The sequence below is a fragment of the Lithobates pipiens genome, unplaced genomic scaffold, assembly GCF_037356315.1.
Source record: "Lithobates pipiens isolate NorthernLeopardFrog02 unplaced genomic scaffold, aLitPip1_a1.2 Scaffold_25, whole genome shotgun sequence".
NCBI classification, from domain to species: Eukaryota; Metazoa; Chordata; class Amphibia; order Anura; family Ranidae; genus Lithobates; species Lithobates pipiens.
The window spans coordinates 16,597,743-16,623,862 of record NW_027507787.1 but is presented as its reverse complement, the minus strand read 5'-3'; the positions used below and the strand labels follow the sequence as shown (position 1 = coordinate 16,623,862).

The following is a 26,120-nucleotide window of genomic DNA, read 5'->3' as shown; positions in this document are numbered from 1 at the left end:
CTTTTTCCACGTCCAGACCTAAGATTAAGGATGTCTGACCTTCCCTATTCGCCACGTCTATCAGGTCTATGACCCGTCTAGGGTTATCGCCAGGCTGGCAGAGGGGGACAAAGCCCACCTGGTCTTTATGGACCAAGGATGGCAATATCGCATTCAGTCACATTGATAAGAGTTTTGTAAAAAAATTTAAGGTCTGAATTCAGGAGCGCTATTTGTCTATAGTTCGCCCAGAGGGTGGGATCTTTGTCCGGTTTCGGGATTAATGTAAGGAAAGATCTCTGCATGTCTGAGGCTATGGGCGTTTGGAGAAGGAAGGCATTAAAGAGTTTACACGTGTGTGGTAGTAAAGTAGGGAGAAAAGTTTTGTAGTACTCGTAGGGGAGGCCGTCCGGGCTTAATGATTTGCGTGTGTGCAGGGCTTTGATGGTAGAGATGAGTTCTTCCTCAGAGATAGGTATGTTAAGGGTGGCGATATCTGAGGATTGAAGATGGGGGATCCCGCTGTCTTCCAGATATTGGGCCAAGCGATCTGTTAAGTTAGGAGAGGGGGGTTGTGGGGGATCTCAGGGTTATTATATAAGGTAGTATAAAATTCTGCAAAGGTTAGTACTATGTCATGGGGGTGGTAGACTAGGTCTCCCCTCTCATTCTTGATTTGGTGGGGTGTCACCAGATGTGATCGTTCAGCCAGTTTGCGGGCCAGAAGGGAGTTGACTTTGTTGCCTTTGTTATAGTAGAGCTGTTTTAGCCTCCTCAGAGCCTTTTCCACCCGACCAATGGCAAGGTCTTTAAGCGCCACGCGGAGACAAATAAAAAAATTTTAAGGAGAGATAATGGGGAGGTCTGTAGCGTCTGTTCTAGTGACCTCAACTCCTCCTCAGCCCTCTGCTTGGCGGCTATTATGCCTTTCTTCATTGCTGATGAAAGGGATAGGCACCGGCCTCGGAGGACTGCTTTGTGGGCCTCCCAAAGGATGGAGGGAGTTATCGCGGGGGTGTTATTTTCAAGGAAATAATGTTTTAATGTTGTGTCTAACTCTACTCTAGAGGGTAGGTGCTGCAGAAGAAAAGTGTTTAGCTGCCAATGGCATGGCTTGCGGGTGGGAGGATCCAGTGTGATGAGGACAGGGGCGTGGTCTGACCAGGAGAACGGGAGAATCTGCACTTCATCAACTTCTCGAAGCGTTGCATTGTAGACAAATAGGTAGTCGATACAGGTGTAGGTGGGATGCGGTGCTGAGTAGAATGTATATGGTCTCTCTCTTGGGTGAAGAGCCTGCCATGAGTCAGACAGAGCATGACGTCTGGTTAGTTGCCTTAAAAGTTTAGAATCTCTGGAGACCCTGGTTTGAGTGTGTTTGGGGTTCACTGTATGGCAGTCGTATATTGAGGCGTGGGATAGATTAAAGTCCCCCCCCCCCCCCCCCCCGACTATCAAATATTCATTAGGGGTTCATTAGGAGTGATTTTTTGAGTCTGCCACAGACCTCGGAGAATAATAAAGTGTCCCTTCGGGTCTATATATGACTCTGAACATTGGAATGGTGATCCCCGCCTGAAAAGGACAGCCACTCCCGCCTTTTTACGTGAGTTAAACGCCTGGTAAATTTGTGGGTACTGTTTGGAGGCGAACGCAAAAGAATCTCCCCTATTAAAGTGGGTCTCCTGGACCATAATTATGTCCGCTTCAGATTGCCTGAACTCTGTAAGTGCCAATTGTCTCTTCCTATTCGAATTCAGCCCGTGTACATTTAGTGACATTACCTTAGCCATGGTGATGGGTATGTGCAAAAAATGAAAGTACTTACCTGGTCCAGTCGCCGGGGAGATAAAGCTCTAATTTGGAGAGGTGGTTGACAGCCAGAGGAAGTTCGGGCAGTCGACAAGAACCCACACGGAGCCAGAGAGGGGGTAGGGAAGGGGGAAGTGAGAGTGAGAAGAGAGAAAAGAGCAGGTTAGTATAACACGCAATAAAGTTGGCAGACATGACATGTATGTTTTTCAAGGCCTGCAAAACGCAGGAATACACAAGTTCCAGTAGGTCCATCTGGTCAGAAGTAAGAACAACTGGCCAGGTGGACGCAGAAAAATGTTTGCTATAAAAACAGTATGAACAAATAATAATGCTTTAGTTGATAACCTATGGGGGGTTCAATGAACGGAAGGCCACCTACTCTCTATATGTTCAAATAAGAAACGCCCAGTATGCTTTGCGGGTAAATGGTTATGGAGGACCTAATGGGGTACTCAGCTAACGTTATGTTTCAAGCCACATAAGTCCATCAGGAGTGTGCATTTTCCCAGGCTGAGAAAAGCAGGTACAGAGAACCTGCTCACTGTCATATTTTTTATTTACACTTTTTTTTTTTTATTGTCCCCTATGATTCTAAGCCCATACCATTATTGAACCAGATTGTATATGCATCTACATACTTATATACTACTTTACTGCTATGTAAGGCATTTATTGATACACATGCATTTATGTTTCAGTTGACATTATTAATGGATATTGGGAGATCTTTGGTGACACACACCCCCATCCTGGCCATGTCTACCCAGTTTGTGTTTTGTTGGGTTGGTTTTTCCTCTGCCTCAGCTCCCGAGCGGGACGCTCCTCGCTGCCACCTCTGGGTATTCAGCATTTGGTAGTCCGATAAGGCCTTTGGTGAGTATAGGGACATGCATTTTGGCAATACTCATTTGGTTCATCGTACCCCAGACAGATCTACACACGCATCTACCCCTGATGAAGCAAGCATGGTATTGCAAAACACGTTGGGTACCTTTCATGCCTGTGTTCTTTGCATTTTACACCAGGATACGTGTAATTACTTTTTTTACTGTACCATTTCAGTGGCTTGGCTATGATTAATGTTGTCTATGTTTGCATGACAATTTTAATACATTTTGAGACTGCATTTACCCTTTCAATTGTTGGCTAACTGCATTCACCTCATTTAAAGTCCAGGGGCGATTTCTTGTATTTTGTTGCATATATTGGGGTGGAGATGGTTTGAGGGCGATATCAGACCTTTTCCTTTTTGTCTATTTGATACTGCTGTAAGTCCAAAAGTAAACGTTCATCTGATGTGCTTCCACTAAATAACTTTTGCTAAAGTGCTTAAAAAAATATTCATAAGGTGCTCCAAATTGCTTCAGGGCAGCTCCTTTGGCTCTTAGTGCCTCATGCAACACTCTGTGCTGTATAACACTCACCAGATATCTTTGACTTTGCTTTGTGCTTTCCAGCTACAAAGTCTCCATCAGCTTGTGGATATTACCGCCCCCCCCCCCCCCCCCCGGGTATTTTCAGGAATAGCCAGTTAATTGCTCCACTCCTCCAACCACTCTGCCTCAAAACCTTATGCCTCAGATACCATACAAGGGGACAGAAGGGGAGCCCACATACAAACATGATACTGTTTGTATTTAAGATAAATATAAAAAGACTAAATGGAGGCTTATATTGCTGTAAGAAAAAGTTTTCTAATGCGCCCTTAAACCACACCTGTCATAAGAGATTAATGGGATGCCATTGCTGAAAATGCTACCTGACCTGAGCAATGGCTTCAATTCTAAGTCACCAACCTGAAGAATGCAGCATTTCCTATAATACTCTGCACCAACACATTTTGATGCGTCAATTGGTCTGCTTTCATTCAAAGCAAACCTTGTTACCACCTTGGGGGGCCAGGATCACCGCTTGCCAGGCCATCTCACAAATCCACAAAGATCTGTAGGTCTTTCTTGCCAAAATTCCAAAGTATTTTATTGAAATACAAATAATTTACAGCAGGATATTGCTGAAATGCTTCAACACGCTCACACCTCAGCATGCTTATTCAAACAATAAAACTTATGAAATTAGGCAAGATTTGTGTACAAATCCTTCATACTCTTCATTTGTGACAGGTGTATTGCAAGTGAGAATGTTCTCTGGAGCAGAACTCTGTTGTACAAGACAGCAGCGTGTAATTTCTACTCATTTCAATAACAAGTTCTTGTTTTCTATGACATCAAAGTGTGTGCGCAGAACAAAGTACAAAAAGGTACATAAAAAGTGCACAGCAGAAATATCATCCGACTCACCATCCTGCGTCTGCTTCCCACTGTACCCTTTACCTGCGGAAGAAAACCCTGCACATTTGTTTCAGTACATGTATAAGCAGAGAGCAGAGTCATTTTAGTTCATAACATGTGTTTAATGTACACACTTCAATGAAACATTCAGAATGATAGTAAAAACAAATCATAATAATAGCAAACGTTTCATACATTCTGCATCGTAAAAACAAATATACATAGCAAGCAATCCATGACAATCAGCAAATGATATGATCGAAACAGAACCACATCCAACAAGATGCCAACAAATACCACAAGAACACAACAGAACAATGCCGGGGACATAAAGTTCAGATCCCTATTCTTTTTCTTAAAGAGTGAAAAATTACGTGAAAATGAGCAGTAGGCGGTATCGAGAATTGCTAGCACTTTTTACAAGTGATTTTATATATCTGGTACTAAGGGGCTAAACCACTTGATGTCAGCCTTTAACACATTGAAATCATACCAGAAAAGTAGATGGGGTGACTTCCAAAGAGTGGTTAAAGTTTATGTTACTCCAACATTTCATATTACTGACATGTCTCTCCTGTACTTGCATGAAAAAGTATCCTGTCCTTTTTGTGAAATTTCTGGAGTTTCTGCCAGTCCCTCTGCTTTCCTATTAAAAACTGACCACACTAAGCATGAAAGCAATAGCTATGCTGATCTCCACCAATAACACTTGTGCTGACCCCCCTCGCACAGCTAATCACTGGGAAGCTCAGTGTGCTGCTGTTTCCCCTCCCTGAGCTGTTCTTATGCCGGTGAGAACAGGGGGTATGTGATCATAGTTAAAAAAAAAAAAGGAACTTATGTTTTCTATCCACACACATTTTATTTAGAATTTAAACTGAATGGGTTGTTTTTCAAGAGGGTTCATATATGCTTTAATAAACCCAATAGCAACAGAATAAAATGGAATCTAGCCCACAATGACGTGGGATTGTTCAATATTTATGAACATGGAATTCTGAAAGCCCCGCACATGGCATTGTGCCTTGCCTCTCCCCTTTTTGCAGCAGAGTTTGAGCTCAGAGTTTCTGCAACAGGAGCAGAGAAAGTGCTCTTCGCATGTGCAGGGTTTTAAGACTGTTAAATCTGATGTGCACAAGCATTGAAAACCTTAGTTTTGTGAAGGAAAACAGTCACTTGTTGCCTGCAGCAGACACAATTATCTTTCATTCTCCTGTAGTGAATTTGAGACAGATGAAGAAGACTTTTGTTGCTATGGGTTACATCAGTGGTCGCCAAACTGTGGCCTGGGGGGGGGGGGGGGGGTCGAATGTGGCCCTTTGCTTGTCTTTATCCAGCCCTTGGGAAACTATTTCTCCCAATGACACCAATGATGGGGCACTACCCCTCTCAAGGATGACAAGGATGGGGTGTTATTCCTCTCAGCGACAACAAGGATGGGGTGTTATTCCTCTCGGTGATGACAAGGATGGGGCGCTATTCCTCCCAGTGGCACCAGAAATTGCATTGTTTATTCCCACTGATATCAGGACATTTTCTACTCACAAAGGCCACAGTCCAGCGCACTAAAGTCTGAAGGAGAGTAAATTAGCCCTTTGTTTAGAAAGTTTGGAGAACCCCGAGTTAGAAGAACAGTTCCGCCATCAGATTTATTTATGCACTGAAAAATTGGCTGTGCAAAGAGTCATGGTCATCCTACATATGCAGGGCAAATTGACAATGTGTCTGCAAAGGGCCCCTCAGACGCCCTGGACATGCAATATTGCTCGGATTTGGTGACTGGCTGTTAGACCCAAGTACTGTCACACTAGATGAGGGTATACAGTATATTTTTCCATTGAGGCTATTCCGATGGCCACACTCACGGCCAATGAGAGATTTCCTCTCCTTTGCAGGAGTGAAAATGTTTGGATTTTTATGATGGGGTCACTTTCGCCCCCTGGCTTAAATGAAGTACTCGAGATTAATACCTTTATTTAAATTTGCCCGTCCTGCGTACATTTTATTGTAGGTTTGTTTTTAGTATAAAATGGGGGAAAAAAAAAAAAAAAAAAAAGGGGAAAAGTGGGGTGTAAAAAAACAAAAAACAACGTCATATGTTGTTTATGTTGATATGATTTCTATCTATCTAGAGAGAGAGATAATCTCATTTGATTACATTTTTGGATATTTTTATATGAATAGTATCTTATATTAGACAGATTTATTTTGGGTGCTTATGTGGCATTTTTTTTTTATTTGAACAGGCGCTCTGCATGTGCATTGTGCGTTCACGTTGGTCCCTGACCCCGGAGATCTTACAGCCTGGGTTCCCTGACACACATTCATACATGCTGGGGCCAATTTGGATGGGGTCCAATTGACCTACCGGCATGTCTTTAGAGTGTGGGAGGAAACAGGAGTAGCTGGAGGAGACCCATGCGGGTACAGGGAGAAGATGAAAACTCCAGGTGGATGGATTCAGTCGGGATTCAAACTAGTGGCCCCTTTTTGCTGCTGGGTGAAAGTGCTAACCACTACACCACTGCTGTACACATGACTATTACATGCATTAAGTTATGTATGGTCATGGGCATTTATTATATCATATTATTGTTTCTGCATAGGAACTATTCTTTTTGTTTTTCATATATATGAAAAACAAAAACAATCGCTTTTATTGCTCTACAACAGTTGGTCTTACAATAGATAGATGCTAATTTATGGCCTTTTAGGTCTATTCTGAGGTTTATGAATTGTACCAATCATATGGAGCTTTTTAGAGCCTACCCCTTTAAAAATGAGCAGTGAGGAGGTGGCAATTATCCTCAGGCTTGTAATTAGCGCTCTCTCTCTTTATATCTTGCTTCTGTTGCCGTCCTGGCTGAGACTTTGACAAAGCGCATGCGTGCAAAACATGTAAGTCACGGTAACAGAACAGTGGACGCTTACACAACCGATTTCATGACACCTTTCACCTTCATCTCCGGCACAGCAGTGACATCACAGAAGGTGCATAGGCGCACTGAGAATATCGACCCTGCCCGGCCTAGTTGTTCCCTCTGGGGCTGTTTAAATCACACAGGTTGCCTTTTTATCCATCCTGCTGACCACCATCCAGCCGTGGCATCCACCTAGAGCTGGCAGGTTTTGCCAGCAGTCAGTACGCTCCCCCTTTGGGAACTGAATTTTCTCCCCTCCATTTCCTTGGATGATAATTGATGTTCAAACCATCTCCAGGCAAGCCTCCTGGATGATTCTTTCCCCCTTATCCACTCTGAGGTTACCGGTTAAATTCACTACCATTTATTTTAAACTTTGACCGTTCAATCTTTTTTTTTTTACTTTATGGAATAAATAGCATTGTTTATGCATACAGTACTACGTTGGAATTAATTTGATCATTCTTTCAGAGCGCTGCGTTTTGTGGTTTTTCTTTGACTGTCGCATCTCTTTCCATGCTGCACTGGGTCTGATCCACTTATTTGATTACTCCTCCTCACTCTACTTGGCCCTAGACTCGCAGCGCTCCAGGTGTTCTGTGTTTTTTTATACAGTATACTGTGAAGGAGAAGCAAGGAAGTACTGGTAAGGCGATAACAATTGGGTTGAAGAGGCCATTTGCAAAGACACTGTCACTTTGCTCTGCATTAGCAAGGTAACATGAGCACTTGAAACTGGCTACATAAGCAATTTTTGCAGACTGAAAAATTTATTTTTCATCTACTTTTAAAGTCTGAAATGTTTAGACCTCTTGCACACTGGGTGTTTGCCCATCTATCCTGGCAGGAGAAAAGCAGCATTTTTGTAAATACATTTAGGAGCATCAAGAAGTTGGGGGTTAATTTTATTGACCATAATAATGATTTATTCTGGCCATTGAAATGAATGCCAAAGCGCTAAATACACCTAGCATCAATGCCGATTGCACGTCAATCGCTTTTTTTTCCCCTCCCAAAATGCTGCTGCTCCTTAATGTGCTGGCAGAGGGCTTTTTTTTGCCTTTAAATTAATGGACACAATTGAGGGGTATTTAGTGGAACAAGAAAAAAAAAAAAAAGTCAAATGCACCTAAAAGTGGCGTTTTTAGAAGCACAGATGCACATTTCTACTGTTTTGTAAGAACAGTCTGTAGTATTCCATAAGTACCAACTTCAGCTTGGGCAAGTTTTAGAAACGTTTCCCAGAATTTTCAGATCACATCACATTCCTTATGACCAATTAAATCTGCATAACAAATATAAAAGGAATACTATGATAATAGGGTGCCATAACTAAACAATTCACAAGACAGTCATCTTCTAAAGTCACATTTGGAGACTATACAATCAAGACAAAAATTCAGTGCAACTGTCCTTTCATGTCAGATATGGATCCAGCAAAATGTGTCTATATTGGAATTTAAACAGAGAATGTAATGCATTAGAAACATCCATTACATGCAAAGACTTCGCTAGGTGTCTTTTTTCCCATCTCATCCGCACGCACGTCAGTTTTTCAACAAGCCCCAATTCACAATTGGCGATTTGGAATTGCTGTGATTCTGCCCACGATTCCAAATCGTGTGACAATCAGTGCAAAAAACGCAATGTGCATTGATCGGAATGCTATTTAGAAAGAATAGCAAACGTGGTGCAATTTTGTCGCAAAAGAATCGCGCTGCAATCGCAGCAAAACGGGATTTTAAAGATCGCAAAAAAATAAAAAAATAAGCTTGGTCGCCCAAAAAGAAGCGGCATTGAAGTGAATATGATATCCTTTGTGTGACATTGAATTGCGTGAAAATCGGCCACACAAAATGGTGAGTAGAAACACGAGTTCCCGCTATGCAAAGTGTGAATGGAGCCTCTGTTATCTCCTTGCTAGAGCTTTTGGAAATCCTATTTTGTACTGAACAAATCATGACATTAATATTTTTACTTTATGTATGTACCCACAAACTGTTTTCTTTAACTGCTGTTCTAAAAAATATTTTTGCAAGTCTACCCCAATTAGACAGCCCCTAATGCTGTAATTTTATTATAATCTGGTAACCATTTTAAGGGTTTCCAAAAATTCGGTCCAGGGATCTGAACCCAACCACTGCTAGCACAATCAATAAGAGTGACATAATAACAAGAAACCACCAATTTAAAACTAAGGGTACAGGTTTTCATCTTCAGATTGGTTCCTTAGTACATGGCTGGACTTTAGGCTTTACACAGGGCCTTGATTTCTCTCAAAAACTTCTCTCTGGTGCTAGGTCTTTTCCCACCATTTAATAGCAGAGGCTATACTGGCCACAGACTCACTGGCAGGGTGCCTATACTTTACCAGCAATGATAACCTACACGTTTCACATTTTGGTGGACATGACGACAGGTTTACGTTAAACCTCACTTTTAGATTTAAATCCACCTGTGTGTAGTTAAAAGAAAAAAAAAAAAAAAAAGTACTGATGGGCTTAGATCTTTTACAATAGACCAAATCATGGACTAGAGACCAAATCATGGACTAGAGAGACACTGAACATCCAATTATCATTTAGTTTTCAAATATACATTAGATACAGGTCCCCACGGCATGCCAATGTGTACAGCAGCCCCGTGTGGTTTTTTGTCCCTTTGTTGGAATGCCACTAGTCAGATAGACATGGTAATCTTACAAAGTAAACATGACATACTCATTCAACACATTTCAGTCAACGTTAGCCGCTAACATGACAACCAGAGAGGCACGGCTTCCTCTCTGCAAGGCTCTTTATTTTATAGTGAATAGTTGCTGGAGTACAGCAGTGGAGGCTGAAGTCCACAAGGATGGTGCTGCTTCCTCCTAGCGCATCATCCCTTACATGTGCCCTTTCTAGCTAACAGCTTGGGTAATGTCAGGTGACAGGAGTTCAATCCAAGCTAACGTGCATTAAACCTCCTTGGTTCGTTGCAGTCTTCGATTTCTTCATTTTTTCAATAGCTTTCATTAGATCTTGCTGCTGAATGGGCCGTATCTCCTCATTGAGACTGCAGAGGAATGGAGAAAAAAAAAAAAAAAAAGATTTTACAAACTGATTTGAGGTAGAGAAAAGATAGAACCACTATAAAATGCACAGATCTACAAATGTTACTCTGTGGATATACTTCACTGCATTCTGTCACATACTCATTACCAATGTCCTAATGGACATATCAGTAAAGGAAAATCGCAGAAAGTAAGACTTTAAAGTGAATTACAAAAACAGATTGTAACTGTAAACTATGCTTAACGTAGCTAAAATAGATATTCAGTCAACATGCTACATATTTTAATAAATGCACTAACACAATACAACTGTCCTTGAAACAAGACTTCTGACAAAATTCAGGTCAGTTAGGTTTAGGTCAAATCCAGGTAAAAAAATAAAAAATCCTGCCGTGAACAAACACAAAAACGTTTATTTTTGTGAGTTGGCTACTCTTGGAAAGAAAACCTGGCTACAAGTCAAAAATTCAATTTCCAGAAAGGAATTGCTGCCACCAGGAGGTGAGCACTGTACATTCACATGTCACTAACCTTTCCTCTGTGCTACTGGCGACACACTCCCTGACACACAGCAGAGCAGCATCCCGACACATTTCCTTCAGGTCACTTCCAGAAAAACCATCAGTACCTCTCGCAACCTGCATCAAATCCACATCCAGGTCCACCTATTAAAGAAAGGGCAGCTTTGAATTCAATCATTCAAATAATATTGTCATATTTAGGTGATAATCAATCCAACAGACTCCAGCATACCTATCCAAACTATGTGTTGAGCCAAGGTTCCCATTGCTTCATGTGCATGTAGTGCACTTGGTAAAGTACATGTATAGGTGTATATAGTCATATATAATGGACCCCTACAGTTTCCCTTTTAGAAAATACTAAACTGCAGTACATAGATGTGAACCAGCAACATAGCAAAGAATCTGGTTTCTACTTAAAAAAAAAATTTCAGTCAGCAAAAAGCATGGTTTTGCTGCAGTAAAATGGACAAGTGTGAACGAACCCTACCGGGAACTTGTCAGGGATATAATAAGTGAAATGCTACTGCCCATCCCATTTCTACAGGATCCAAGTTTGGAGGCTGCCATTATAATCCTTTCTTCAGTACTTAGCAAGTTATTGAACTGGAATATGCAGGTCAGCAGTCTTAACTTCACTGGCTGCATACTTAGCAGGATATCCCAGTTGGATTTCTAAGGCTGTTGGGAGAACACAGTCTAACCAAAATGGTCATATCTCACCATTTACCTATAAACAGGTACACCAAATAGAACAATTTAGAGAGCTGCTTACATTCTCATGCCTCAGTATGAGATTAAGTATTGCCTCTCGCTGTCTCAAAGCCTGAAAAGGAAAAACAGACAGGTTATTAATGCATGGGTAACACAAAAGGCAGGCAGCAAAAACTGGAGTTAGTACTTACCGGTAACTCCTTTTCCGGTGGTCTTCCAGGACAGCCCTTGAGAGATGGAGCTCCTCCCATCGACACAGGAAACACATTGCCACAGTTCAAAAGGCGGTCCCTCAGGTCCCTGGTCAGTCATTCACCAAGAACCGAAGGATGGAACTGAAAAACATATAAACCATAACAGGTAATAACATTAGTACATCACTACAATCAAATAAAGGGTGGGATCGTGCTGTCCTGGAAGACCACCGGAAAAGGAGTTACCGGTAAGTACTAACTCCAGTTTTCCCAAGTGTTCTTCCAGGACAGCCCTTGAGAGGATCCCCAAGTACTTACCAGATTAGGGGGGGACCACGGCCTGGAGGACTTTCCTCCCAAAGGCCTGATCCTGACTAGACATTAAGTCCAGTCGGTAATGCCTTGTAAAGGTGGAAAAGCTTGACCATGTGGCTGCTTTACATACCTGCTCCGGGGTGGCACCAGCTCTTTCTGCCCAGGATGCAGACAACGCTCTTGTTGAGTGAGCTTTAACACCCTCAGGAGGATCTCTATTCAAGGCCTTATACCCCTCTGCTATAGCTAGCCTAATCCATCTAGCTATGGTTACTTTTGAAGCTTTCTGTCCCCTACGCTGTCCGGAAAAAAGGACAAAAAGGGAGTCTGAGATTCTGAATGGATTTGTTATTTTAAGATATTCTAGAATACACCTCCTCACATCCAATAAATGAAAACGTTCCTCTTTCTCATTTGCTGCATTTTGACAAAATGAAGGGAGGACAATATCTTGGGACCTATGGAAGCTAGATGCTACCTTTGGTAAGAACCCAGGGTCTGTCTTTAGAATGACTCTGTCTTCTAGGATCTGTAGGAATGGTTCCCTGATGGAAAGTGCTTGGATTTCACTGACCCTACGGGCTGAAGTGATTGCCACCAGGAGAACTGTCTTAAAGGTAATAAGCCTTAGGGAGGCCTCTGAGATAGGCTCAAAGGGTGACCCCAAGAAAGCTTTTAGCACAACTGCTAAATCCCAGGATGGGACTTTTGTGATTCTGACTGGCTTGCGTCTAGCGACTGCCTTACAGAATCTAGCGACAAAAGGATTTTCCTGTAAGCGTTCATCTAGGTATACACTTAAGGCAGCTATCTGTACTTTAATAGTACTTAGGGTTAAACCCTTGTTTACACCTTCCTGTAAAAACTGTAGAATATTAGCCGTATTTATGTCCCGGCCATTCAGCCAGCTATTGAATTTTTTCCAGACTTTTTTGTAAATAGCTCTCGTGACTGGTTTGCGACTCTGTAGTAAGGTCGCAATTACCTCGTCTGACAGGCCTTTACTCCTTAAGATTTCCTCCTCAGTAACCACGCTGACAGCTTCAGTGTGGCGACCTGCGGATGGTAAAGAGGTCCCTGCGACAGGAGGTCCTGTCTGTAGGGAAGTCTTAGAGGCGGACAGTCTGTCAATTGTAGCAACGTTGTGAACCACGGTCTCCTGGGCCAAAAAGGTGCTACTAGAATCAAACAGGTTTTTTCCTTGAGGAATCTTGCTAGGACCCTCGGAATGAGATGAAGAGGGGGAAATGCATACGCCAGACTGAAAGTCCATGGAGTTTGCAAGGCATCTACCGCCAGGGGTTGATCTCCTGGGTTTAGCGAGAAAAAATTGGGAACCTTTGCATTTTTCTTGCTCGCAAAAAGGTCTACCTCTGGTTCTCCCCAGTGAGCTGTTATGAGATTGAATGCCTCTGGGTGTAAGGACCATTCTTGGTTCGAAATTCTCTGTCGACTCAAGAAGTCCGCCTTGTTGTTCAGCTCCCCTTTCAGGTGAACTGCAGAAATGGATTCCAGATTGGCTTCTGCCCACTGGAGAATGCGTCTGGCTACCAACATCAAACGAGGACTTCTGGTTCCTCCTTGTTTGTTTATGTATGCTACAGCCGTCGTATTGTCTGAACGGACTTGTAGATGGTGACCCCGTATTGCGGGGTGGAAAGCTAGAACAGCTCTCAGGATTGCTGTTAGTTCTTTCCAATTGGAAGAGAAACATTTCTCCTCTGGGGTCCACTTGTCCTGGACCCAGCTTGAGCCTAGGTGGGCTCCCCAGCCCCAACTGCTCGCATCCGTTGTTAGTGTTGAAGTGATAGGGAGGACCCAATGAACCCCTTTGTTTAGGTTCTCCCTGTCCTTCCACCACCAGAGGGAGCGTTTTACCCTTGAGGGGATCGATACCTCCTCCTCCAGATCTCTGCCTTTTAATTGTTCTAACAGAAAACCCTGAAGTTCTCTTTGATGGAACCTGGCCCATTGTACGGCTGGAATGGCTGCCGTCATAAGACCTAAGACCGACATTACTTCCCTCACCGTACACTTGGGGCTGCATTGAAGAAAAGATATTCTCTGCCACAGATTCAAAATCTTTTCTTCCGGCAGTATAATTTTCTGATCTACAGACTTGATCCAGTACCCCAGATACAGGATCTCCTGTGTTGGGGTTGTCTTGGATTTCTCCTGACTGACAATCCACCCTAATCGACTCAGACTGAGTTGAGTCAATTCTAGGTCCTGAGAAAGACGACTCTCTGAGTGGGCTGTTAGGAGCAGATCGTCTAGGTAGGGGATAATTGAGACTGATTGAAGCCTCAGAGGAACTAAAGCCTCTCCGAGAACCTTGGTAAAGATTCTCGGAGAGGATGATAGACCGAAGGGAAGTGCTCTGCACTGAAAGTGGTAAACCTTTGTGTCTATCTGCACTGCCATCCGAAGGAATTTCTGGCATTCCTCCCTTATTGGAATGTGCAGATAAGCATCCCTTAGGTCCAGGGTTGCCATAAATGTCTCTTTCTGCAGGAGATTCTTTATGGAATAAATGGACTCCATCCGAAATCTCTTGTAACGGATGGAGCGATTCAGTGGACGGAGGTTCATAATTAGTCTGAATCTCCCTGACGGTTTTCTTACCACAAAGATGTGCGAGTAAAAACCGTCCCCTTGTTCCTGAATAGGGACTGGTGTCAATACTTCTTGATCTACCATTTCCCCTATTAGTAAAGGTAAGGCCCTGGCCTTTTCTGAGTGACTTGGAAGCTTTGTCACCAGAAACTTGGAAGGAGGGTTGCTGTGAAATTCCAGCGCATGACCCCTTTTTATTATGTTTAAGACAAACTCGTTCGAGGTTGTCTCTTCCCATTGAGGAAGAAATTTGCTTAATCTTCCTCCCACAGGAACCCTGACGTCACTGGGGTTTGGGATCCTGATTGGGGCGGCTAAACAGTATGCCCCCTTTTCCTTTCCCTTTATGTCCCGACCAATGTTTTTTGGGGGTTGAACTCTTCTCTGATTTAGAGGGTTCCTTAAAGGGACGAAAAAATTTTCTTTGAAAATTTTTCTTTTTTGCGGGAAAGGTTTTCTTTTTGTCCGCCGTCCTTTCTAAGGCGGAGTCTAATTCAGGCCCGAAGACTAAGTCTCCTGTAAAAGGGACGCTGCACAGGCGGGTTTTAGACGCCGTGTCTCCCCCCCAGGTTTTCATCCATACTGACCTCCTTGCTGCCACTGAAAGTGCTGCAGATTTAGCCGTAAATTTAACGGAGTCCGTGGAGGCGTCAGAGATGAAACTGGTGGCCTTAAAAAGCATAGGGAAGGATTTCAAAAGCTCCCCCCTAGGAGTGCCTGCCTTTAAGTGTTCTTGTAGTTGCGATAACCAGAACTCCAGGTTTCTAGCTACACAGGAAGTGGCTAGAGCTGGTTTTAAGCCTGCCATAGAGGCATCCCAGGCCCTCTTTAAGACAATGTCTGTTCTCCTGTCCATGGGATCTTTCAGGTGGCCCATATCCTCAAAGGCCAGATCAGCCTGCTTTGAGATTTTGGACAGAGGGGCGTCTAGTTTTGGATTTTTATTCCAGACCGCCTCTGGGCTCTCATCAAAAGGGAACCTTCTCTTAAGGGATTTAGGAAAGAAAACCTTCTTGTCTGGTTCAGACCACTCCTTAAGGACAAGGTCAGAAAGCACCTTATGTATAGGAAAAACCCTTGCTTTCTTTTTCCCCAGAGCCTCATACATTTGATCATGTCTGGATAACTGAGTTTCTTCCTCCTCAATTTCCAGCGTATCATAGATAGCCCCCATTAGCTCATCTACTTCCTCGAGAGATAATCTATATTTTGAGGCTTTAGATGCTGCTTGATCCTCTTCCTGACCCGAGTCAGTGTCAGAGGATTCGGGGCTAATCAACGTGGGGCTAGGCTCCCTGACCATACGGGGCTCCCCTGAGCTGGGTGTTGTAAGGCATGGTGAGGATGAGATTATAGTTGTTTTACTCGTGGAGGCAGCTGCAGCTGATCCCACGTCAGTGATTAACTCCCGGAGGGACTTAAAGGTCGACGCCATTTCCTCTTTAAAGGAGCCCAAAAACTTTGCTAAAGGGGAATCTGCCTCAGATTTAAGCAAGCTTGCAATGCATTGCTTGCATAGGGCTTTGTTAGAGCCAGAGGACAACCTATTCCCACAATTAGGACACTTTTTGCGGCCTGTCTTGTCTTCCCTTGGCATCTCTTTAGCCTGAAAATAAGAAGACAAAGGATTTCTTAGCGTCAGCACCATGTCCCTCTTAGAATCACCACTAACAAACAACCTCACTGTGAGTAAACCGCCACCGTGGGGTACTACAGGGCCCAGCCTACAAACACCACCACTCCACCAGAGTAATAGCATGCCCAGCAGCCTACCTGGGTTTGGCTGGTGCCTGTCTCCGCCGGAGTATCCTGGGGAATAGCCTCCATGGTCCCCCTCTGACGCTCCGAATCCCGCCGCTAATCCGGTATAGCTGGACGCTGGTCGGGCTTTACAGGCACAGCGCTGGCTCTCCCTCTCCTCCTTGTACCCTTAGAGACCCGGAACCGGAAGTCTCGGCACGCAGTGATGACGCGGTTCCGCCGGAAGTGAACGCTCGGCGTCTCCGACCCCCTGCAACGAGGAGGGAAGATGGAAGGTTCCACTCACCACTCCTGGGGGAAACCGGCGTCATTCTGCCCCTGGCCACCTCGGCACTGGAAGGAGGAGGGTAACGGGTCTGCTCCGGTTCAGCTGGACGGTACCCGAGCCAAAGAAAAAAAAAGGTATGGACCCAAACTGCAGCCATAAACCAGGACCCAGTCCCTTAGGCTTGCAGGTTCTCAGGCAGCCCCTGAGAGGGGCCTCCAGGTTCCTGGCAACATGTTCCTCCGACGGAGGAAACACAAATGACTGACCAGGGACCTGAGGGACCGCCTTTTGAACTGTGGCAATGTGTTTCCTGTGTCGATGGGAGGAGCTCCATCTCTCAAGGGCTGTCCTGGAAGAACACTTGGGAAACTTACTTTAAAACTTGAATGCAGCTGCAACATGTAAATACATGCATGGTATTATAGTATATGCACACAAATATTTGCATTTAACAGGAAATAAAACCAACTAGGCATACAGTTGTGCCTAGAGAAGGGCAAATGGCACAACGGGGACAAAAAAAAAAAAAAAGCTGGAAATCACTGAAAGAATTTAATGTCCAACTCTAGCACAACATCCAGTGGTCATCATCATACCATTTTCCCTCACCTACTGAGAAATGATCCAGAGTCGACTAAGGCAGTGCCGATATTAGGGCAGCAATTTTGGAAGTGAGAAGACCTTTTTGCCAGCAAAGTCTCCTTAGCTTTCCTAGTGCTGTTTTGGCAGTGTCTGCGTGCTGCTAGAATGTAAACAGCCACAGGGAGGGGGCAACACTGGGCAGGCTGCATTAGCATGCACACCACTCCTGATAATGCCTACTAGTGATGCCAGTTTGATGATAAACCCTGTCACAACCAGGATACACTGGAAGAGGCTGTGTGATTCAGTCACAGTGGTGTAGTGGGTAGCACTCTCACCTAGCAGTAAAAAGGGTCGCTGGTTCGAATCTCAACCACGACACTACCTGCCTGGTGTTTGCATGGTAGTCTGGTTTCCTCCCACACTCCAAAAGACATGCTAGTAGGTTAATTGGCTTCTGTCCAAAATGGGCCCTAGTATATCAATGTGAGTTGGGGACCTTGGATTGTGGGCTCTTTGAGGGTAAGGACCGATGCGATTGTGCGATGTATGTGTGGAGCGCTGCTTAAATTAACAGCGCTATATGGGTACCTTAAATAAAATAGGGATAATTGTGGCCACGCACCCACACTCACTCCCTCAGGTTGAACTAGATAGTCTGGTGTCTTTATTCAACCTAACTAAGTAAGAGGCGGCATTAGTATTTCCTACAAGTTTGGAGGTGCATGGGGAGCATATGGGGAATACAATGAGAAGCACTGCTACACTGGGTCCTGGACAGCAAACCATATCCATTACAAACTGATCTGGTGAGGCTTGAATTTTATATTCAATCAAATATCATGGTACCTAAATAGCCTAAATCTTTATTTTTTACTAGTAACTGAAATGGTCCCCACACTGCACCAGAAAATAAGGATGTTGTGGCCAGCTAGCGATATCTAGTCCCTGATAGGACACAACAGAGCTGATTTATAAAAAATCTGAAGGAAAGGAACCATAAGGTTATACCTATTCAGGCCCATCAGACCACATGTGTCAGTTCCCTAATGTAGATTAAGATGGAAGAAAACTGAGCAGTACTTCCACTTTTCTTCCACATGGCTAACAGGTTTCTAACAACTGGATTCATAAACAATTTCTCACTAATAGCCATCACTTAAAGTGGAAACATTTTTATATACCGTATTTATTGGCATATAAAATGCACTTTTTCCCCTTTAAAATCAGGGGAAAATTGTGGGTGCGTGTTATACGCCGATCCCTGCTGATTGTGAGCAGAGCGAGCCCTGCCGACATACACAAAGCCGAGTATACTCAGCTAGTCTTGGCTCCTCTCGCAGTTCTGCCCACGTGACTGTGAGCGGAGCCGAGACTAGCTGAGTGTACTTGGCTTTGTGTATGTCAGCGGTGCTCGATCTGCTCACAGTCATGCCCAGTCCCGCCCTTATGATGGACATAACACAGGTCCAATGGCGGGACTGGGCGTGACTGTGAGCCGAGCGAGCACCGCCGACACACACAAAGCCGAAAAAACACTTGGCTAGTCTCGGCCCCACTCACAGTCACGTGGGCGGGACTGCGAGCGGAGCCGAGAGCACTCGGCTTTGTTTATGTCAGTGGTGGTCGCTCCGCTCCCAATCAGCGGAGATTACTTTTTTTTTTCCTTAAACTTCCCTCCTAAAAGTTTTTTCCTAAACTTGGGGTGCGTGTTATACGCCGGCGTGTGTTTTACGCCGATAAATACGGTATATGGAAAAGGTGCTGCTACTTATGAAAGTCTAAATACATGACACTACATATACCGGAAAAAAATATTTAAGTGCTCAACCTATAAATACTCAAATCAAAGTGTTTTTTTTAACTTATTCCCATCCGTGCTATAGCCAAAAGACGGCTACTGCTTGAGCCTTAATTGCCAGGAGGGCGTCCATAGATGTCCTACCGAGCCGCACGCGGTGTACTCTGAACGCCGAGTCTATGAGACTTGGCTGATCACAGATAGTATTTTTTTTCCTTCAAAATTTGCCATCAGTGATTAAATAACACCAAAAGAAAGTTGTATTTGTGTGAAAAAAAATTATAAAAATGTAATTTGGGTACAGCATTGCATGACCACGCAATTGTCAAAATGTGACAGTGATGAAAACTGAAAACAGGATTTTTAAAACAGCTTACCTGTAAAATCCTTTTCTTTGATGTACATCAGGGGACACAAAGTCATAGTACTTACTATGTGGGTTATAGGGCCACTGATAGGGCATGCCAGTGTCCATCACCTAAGGCAAAAAGTGTACTCCCTATATAACCCCCCATCCCACTACTGGGAGTCCTCAGTTTTTTGTCATTGTCTAAGGTGTTGGTCACGAGTAAAGATGTGCTGTGCTGAGCTGAGCTCCACTGAAAGCTTCCCTACTGGAGCTAGCCATGCTGACCAGATGCGTTCTGATGTCCTTTCATGGGCTAAATGGATAGCAGTGGGCCTCGTGTCTGAAGAAACAAGGTTTTGCTTGCGAACGCTCCTCTTTAGAGAGCTGGACCCTGGGATCCAGTACTTTTTGGTAGAAAGGCCATAAAGTTTTTACTGGCAGGGTGCTGTTGCAGGTCCAGGATTGTGGGTAACCTGAGGTGCCCCTGTTCCTGAAGGTTTCCTAAAAGGTCTCAGAGCCCATCGTGAAGGGTGAAGATTGGGTTTTTATCTCAGATAAACCCTGTTGCAAGGATAAGGTAAGAGATATTTTCTCAGGAATTTCTCCTTCTATGTATAATGCTGTCATGCATATGTGTCACCACTGGGGGCTGTATTGAGCACTCACGACCTGATGCTGGAAACAGCACATAAGCCTTCATTTCTCCTTCCCCTCTGGCCACAACAAATCCTCCGTTAAGAAAAGGGGGTCTGGGTCTCCTCTTGCGCCCACAATAATAATCTTTTTCCCCTTGATTGATATAAGAGCAGTTTGCTTTTTTTTTTTTTAACCACTTCCCGACCGCCACACGACGATGTACGTGGACAGAATGGCACGGGCAGGCATAAGGGCTTACATGTACGTCTTTGCCTGCCCGCGGGTCGGGGGCCCGACCGGGCCCCCGCCCGGTGCCTGCGGCGGTCGGTATTCGTTCGGGAGCGATCCCGGATGAGGGGAAGGCCATTCATTCATGGCCACCCCCTCGCGATCGCTCCTGACGAATGAAAATCCTCCGTGACATCACTTCCTCTCCTGTAATGTAAACACAGGAGAGGAAGTGATATAATCTCTCCTCCGTGTATTTTTCATTCCGACACCGAGGAGAGAGGATCGGTGAGTTGCACCAACACGACACTACACAGTAGAACATGCCAGGCACACTCACACCCCCCCGATCACCCCCCAATTACCCCTGCCCCCCCAGTCACAGTGACACCAATGTCATTTTTTTTTTTTTTTGCATTGGTGTCATTTGTGACTGTAATAACTGTTAGGGCAGTTAGGGTTAGCCCCCTTTAGTTCTAATGTACCCCCCTAACCCCCCAATAAAGGTTTAACCCCGTGATCACCCCCCATCGCCAGTGTCACTAAGGCTGGGTTCACATTGCAGCGGTTTATGAGAACGAATGTGATTCGCACCGCACTGCAGTGCAAATCACATCCGATCTCTGTGCGATTCGAGTTCAGCCATACAGATAGTATGGCTGAATTCGCATCGCACCCGCCGCAAATTCGCACGGGACCCTTTTTTTGGCCCGCAGCAGAATCGGATCGCATGGGTGTTCACACCATGCGATCCGAGTTTGCAGATCGCACTGCGATATGCGAACTGATCTGGGGGTGTCATTAACATTTCACTGACACTCCCAGCAGTTCGCATAGGGCAGTGTGAACTGCTGCCGGGAGGCATGCGATGCGGGAACCCGCCGCGGATTCGTGGCGTTCCCGCATCGCTCCAGTGTGAACCCAGCCTAATAAGCGATCGTTTTTCTGATCGCTGCATTAGTGTCACAGGTGACGCTAGTTAGGCAGGTAAGTATTTAGGTTCGCCGCAGCTTTTTATAGCGCCAGGGACCCCCATATACTACCGCATAAAGCCCCCTGATTGCCCCCTAGTTAACCCTTTCACCAGTGATCACCATATAACTGGTTACAGGTGACGCTGGTTGGTTAGTTATTTTTTTATAGTTTCAGGGCACCCGCCATTTATTACCTAATAAAGGTTTAACCCCCTGATCACCCGGCGGGTGTCATTTGTGACTGTAATAACTGTTAGGGCAGTTAGGGTTAGCCCCCTTTAGTTCTAAAGGTACCCCCCTAACCCCCCAATAAAGGTTTAACCCCGTGATCACCCCCCGTCGCCAGTGTCACTAAGGCTGGGTTCACATTGCAGCGGTTTATGAGAACGGATGTGATTCGCACCGCACTGCAGTGCAAATCACATCCGATCTCTGTGCGATTCGAGTTCAGCCATACAGATAGTATGGCTGAATTCGTGTCGCACCCGCCGCAAACTCGCACGGGACCCTTTTTTTGGTCCGCAGCAGAATCGGATCGCATGGGTGTTCACACCATGCGATCCGAGTTTGCAGATCGCACTGCGATATGCGAACTGATCTGTGGGTGTCATTAACATTTCACTGACACTCCCAGCAGTTCGCATAGGGCAGTGTGAACTGCCGCCGGGAGGCATGTGATGCGGGAACCCGCCGCGGATTCGTGGCGTTCCCGTATCGCTCCAGTGTGAACCCAGCCTAATAAGCGATCGTTTTTCTGATCGCTGTATTAGTGTCACAGGTGACGCTAGTTAGGCAGGTAGGTATTTAGGTTCGCCGCAGCTTTTTATAGCGCCAGGGACCCCCATATACTACCGCATAAAGCCCCCTGATTGCCCCCTAGTTAACCCTTTCACCAGTGATCACCATATAACTGTTACAGGTGACGCTGGTTGGTTAGTTATTTTTTTATAGTTTCAGGGCACCCGCCATTTATTACCTAGTCTCACTAGTGTACCCCTAAATTTAGGGGTGTCTACTTTCCAAAATGGGGTCATTTGGGGGGGGGTTTGTGCCATCTTGGCATTTTATGGCCTTCAAAACTGTAACGCCCTTAGAAAACCTGAAGGCGGTTCTTGGTTTTCGGGGCCCCGTACGCAGCTAGGCTCCCAAAAAGTCCCACATATGTGGTATCCCCGTACTCAGGAGAAGCAGCAGAATTTATTTTGGGGTGTCATTTCACATATGCCCATAGCATGTGTGAGCAATATATCATTTAGTGACAACTTTGTGTAAAAAAAAAAAATAATTTTTTTTTGTCATTATTCAATCGCTTGAGGCAAAAAAATAAAATATTCAATGGGCTCAACATGCCACTTATCAATTTCCTTAGGGGGTCTACTTTCCAAAATGGGGTCATTTGGGGGGGTTTTGTACTGCCCTGCCATTTTAGCACCTCAAGAAATGAGATAGGCAGTCGTAAACTAAAAGCTGCGTAATTTCCAGAAAACGTACCTTAGTTTGTAGATGTGACAACTTTTGCGCAAGCCAATAAATATACAATTATTGACTTTTTTTTTACCAAAGACATGTGGCTGAATACATTTTGGCCTAAATGTATGACTAAAATTGAGTTTATTGGATTTTTCTAATAACAAAAAGTCGAAAATATAATTTTTTTCAAAATTTGCGGTCTTTTTACGTTTATATCGCAAAAAATAAAAATCGCAGAGGCAATCAAATACCATCAAAAGAAAGCTCTATTTGTGGGAAGAAAAGGACGCAAATTTTGTTTGGGTACAACATTGCATGACCGCGCAATTACCAGTTAAAGCAGCGCAGTGCCAAATTGTAAAAAGACCTCTGGTCATTTACCAGCAAAATGGTCCGGTCTGAAAGTGGTTAAAAAGGGGGTACAGAACGCGTGGCCACTCAAGTGGAGGATTTTCATCTCCCACCGCGCTGCCATGTCTGCTGTTACAGGACGCCCGAGCCGCCACTCGCGTGGGAAAACATTTTCCTTTGAAAGGAGGGGGCGTGGCTAACGGCATCAGATGCCGGCCACACATGGAGGAAGTGTGTAAGCGCTATGTGTACCTGCTGCTGGCTGTGGAGGTACACATGAGGAGGATGGCTTGTTCAGGTTAGTGACACAGGCATTTCCCTTTGACACGTTATACTTTACCAGGCTAGGATTAATAGCAGTTAAGGGTGCTGAACTATAGTCTAGCAGTATACATTCTTTTGCTGGTAGTGCCTCTGCTTTATGCTTCAGGCTTTGAGTGGTAATGGGACCAGGAACTCCTCTAAAGGGGTCAATGGTTTTCACTATAAACTAAATCTATTTCCAAAAGAATGTCATCCTCCTCTGAGAGGGATGCGGCTGGTCAGATTGAGCTGTTAGGGTTTAACTGTTGTTGCATAAATTCAGTCCCTGTATATATCATACAATAGGTTTTTTCTTTGACCATTTGTAATTTAGGAGAAGATTGATGCTATGTCTCGCTATAGTGGGGCTAAACATAGATTCCCATCTAGTGCTCAGGACCCTCTTATTGAGGTGCAGGAGGCTGGGGGTCAGATAGATCTTCTCAAATATTTGGAAGATACTTATTTATCCTCTTCTGAGGATCCTAATATGGAAGGAGTAGCATCACAAGACAGGTTGCTTGTGTACTACCTAACTATGGGGTATTTGTTGTCGGCTGTACCTCCTCTACACTGAAGCTGCCAGCTGATTATGGGACCGGATTGGCGTGGCTTTAGAATACATAAAGTACACACATCTATTCTTACAGGGTTAGAGGACAAGCTTAGAATGGGAGTAGGTTTAGCCTTAGTTAAATTTTGACTAAACTTCAACTAAGTTTTTTTTTTTTTTTTCCAGAGTTTCCCACAGTTGGCTTGCTGTTTACTATCACAATTTTACTCATGGGCACCTGGAATCCTGCTAATCTGTGAAAGGTACATACACCATCTAAATGTTTCACAAGCATCTTTCAGCTTTACCTACTAATGCTACTTATACAGCACGTTGCTTTTGGATTTTTTTAATTCTTTAAACCGACAAGTATGTTTAAAGCTGTATATAATTAATGGTTTCATGCTGTTGTATACATGATTTTTCTAATCGTGTTTTTCTTTATATTTAGTAAAACTGCTTATCTTTGGTCTGTCCAGAAGAAGTTTTTGCTATCCATGAAATGTATTGGCAAAGAGAATGCGTCAAAGACCTCTGTTGCCATATCAGATTGTAAAGGGCAAATTATAGGCCAAGTATTGGTGTATATCAGGGATATGCAATTAGCGGACCTCCAGCTGTTGCAAAACTACAAGTCCCATCATGCCTTTGAGTGTCATGCTTGGGGCTGTCAGAGTCTTGCTATGCCTCATGGGACTTGTAGTTCTGCAACAGCTGGAGGTCCGCTAATTGCATATCCCTGGTGTATAGCATCAACTCATTTTTAGAATGATAGTTTGCAATGTTAGAAGGTTAGATTTGTTAACACAAATGTGATGATTTTATGATTATGTAAAGGTTTTTAACAATTGGGCCTTTGTTGTGAGCTTAGGCATTTAGTTTTCAGCCCTTGAACTCTCCTCTACGTTATCCCATGTGTCAATGCACACATGGACATGTTTAGCAGTTTAGGAGCAGGTGAGTTTAGAGGATGTTTGATGAACACCCTAAAATCACATTCAGGAGAGGGAATTTTGACCACAAAAAAAGAAATCTGAACGCTGTTAAACGTGCCTAAACACTAGGCCCTTTTTGCACTTCAGCGTTTATTTCAATGGCCAGAATAAATTGAAATTCTGGCCCAAACTGCAAACGCTACTAAACTGGTTTGAAAAAAAAATGCAGCTTGGGTACGTTTTTTTTAAAGCTGATTCACAAGATAAAGCATTCGCAAGAAACCAATGTGCATCATGCCTTATGTATAACTACAGCACTTTAGATGATTATAAAAACCATGTATTGTTTTTTTCTATTTTCTTGCAGTACAGAGCAGCTCTTTTTGAATTAGACTTTTTCCACTATTGTCGGTTTATATACTTGATATTCAATAAAGTATAAGGTGTGACCCTCAGATCTACCTGAGAAAAAAAAAACCTGTATCTTTATAAACGTAATCCTGTCTCTATACAGCTAGCTAAAACAGTAAGCAGACACTTTGAAGGTCCTGCACATACATTCCCACCCTGAAACTGAGGTGCTTAAATTTGCAAATCTAGCATTGATTTGGCAACTCAAACTCTGGGTACTTTATTGTACAAGTGGCCTCCCTGTCCAATGACAAGGTCCACTATGATTTGTGTAAATGAGCTACCTGGCTTTTGAGGTTCATTAATCACTATCAACCAACAGCTGGAAAACATTACTCCATTTAACACATAATTTAATAGGGGAACTGTTAGCATTCCATCATAATGAACATACCGGTTGATTGATATGAAATCTGGTGGGCATTCTCCTCATAATTGCTGTGTCCAGATCTTGAGGACGATTTGTGGCCCCCATTACAATCACCTGTAAAGAAAAAACAAAAAACCAACACTTATAAGGACGTCCAGTGTTTTAAAGGGCTTTTCTATGCAGACATTCTTTTATAAAATGCTATCCTAGAATGAAATTTCTAAATACAGTAAATTACATGTATAAAAAATTATTTACTCATGCCCGGAGTCATTCATTTGGTAAACACTACTCAAGGACCCAGAGTTCTGTCACAAGGTTACTGGGAATATGGTATGGTAATGTACATGGATGCCTACTCTGATGACATACTGTTGTAGATCACATAAATTAGAGCAAGACCAAGCAATACAGACAGAACCTTAACATGTGCACTTTCCACCCATATTTGTAGGCAATAGAGATTTTGAAATCTCAGCAAGTTTTATGGGTCCCTTTTACTGTCTAGTGCCAATTGCTGAGGAATTTTGTGCTGTGTTTTGCAGGGAGAGTCGCTCTCCAAAAGTAGTTTTCAACTGTTGCATCGGCTACATTTTTTTCTGTTCAAAGCATAATATTTCTGGACATTTGTAGGCAAGATGTCAGGAAGTACACTTTCTGCATGTATGATTTTATACCTTGTATCAAGGTATAGTGTTAGCAGCTTCACTTTT

General features: G+C 43.8%; 1 protein-coding gene across 1 annotated transcript in view; it reads right to left on the bottom strand.

Annotated features, from left to right (window-relative positions):
- Positions 1-4,183: 4,183 nt before the first annotated feature.
- ATAD1 (ATPase family AAA domain containing 1) overlaps positions 4,184-26,120 on the bottom strand; it is a 42,921-nt gene continuing 20,984 nt past the window's right edge. The window contains exons 7-10 of the mRNA XM_077454138.1: positions 25,432-25,521; positions 11,352-11,402; positions 10,587-10,720; positions 4,184-10,057 (exon numbers count right to left, since the gene is read on the bottom strand). Coding sequence (XP_077310264.1) covers positions 9,940-10,057; positions 10,587-10,720; positions 11,352-11,402; positions 25,432-25,521 — 393 coding nt within the window. The 3' untranslated portion in view covers positions 4,184-9,939. The remainder of the gene's footprint in view (positions 10,058-10,586; positions 10,721-11,351; positions 11,403-25,431; positions 25,522-26,120) is intronic.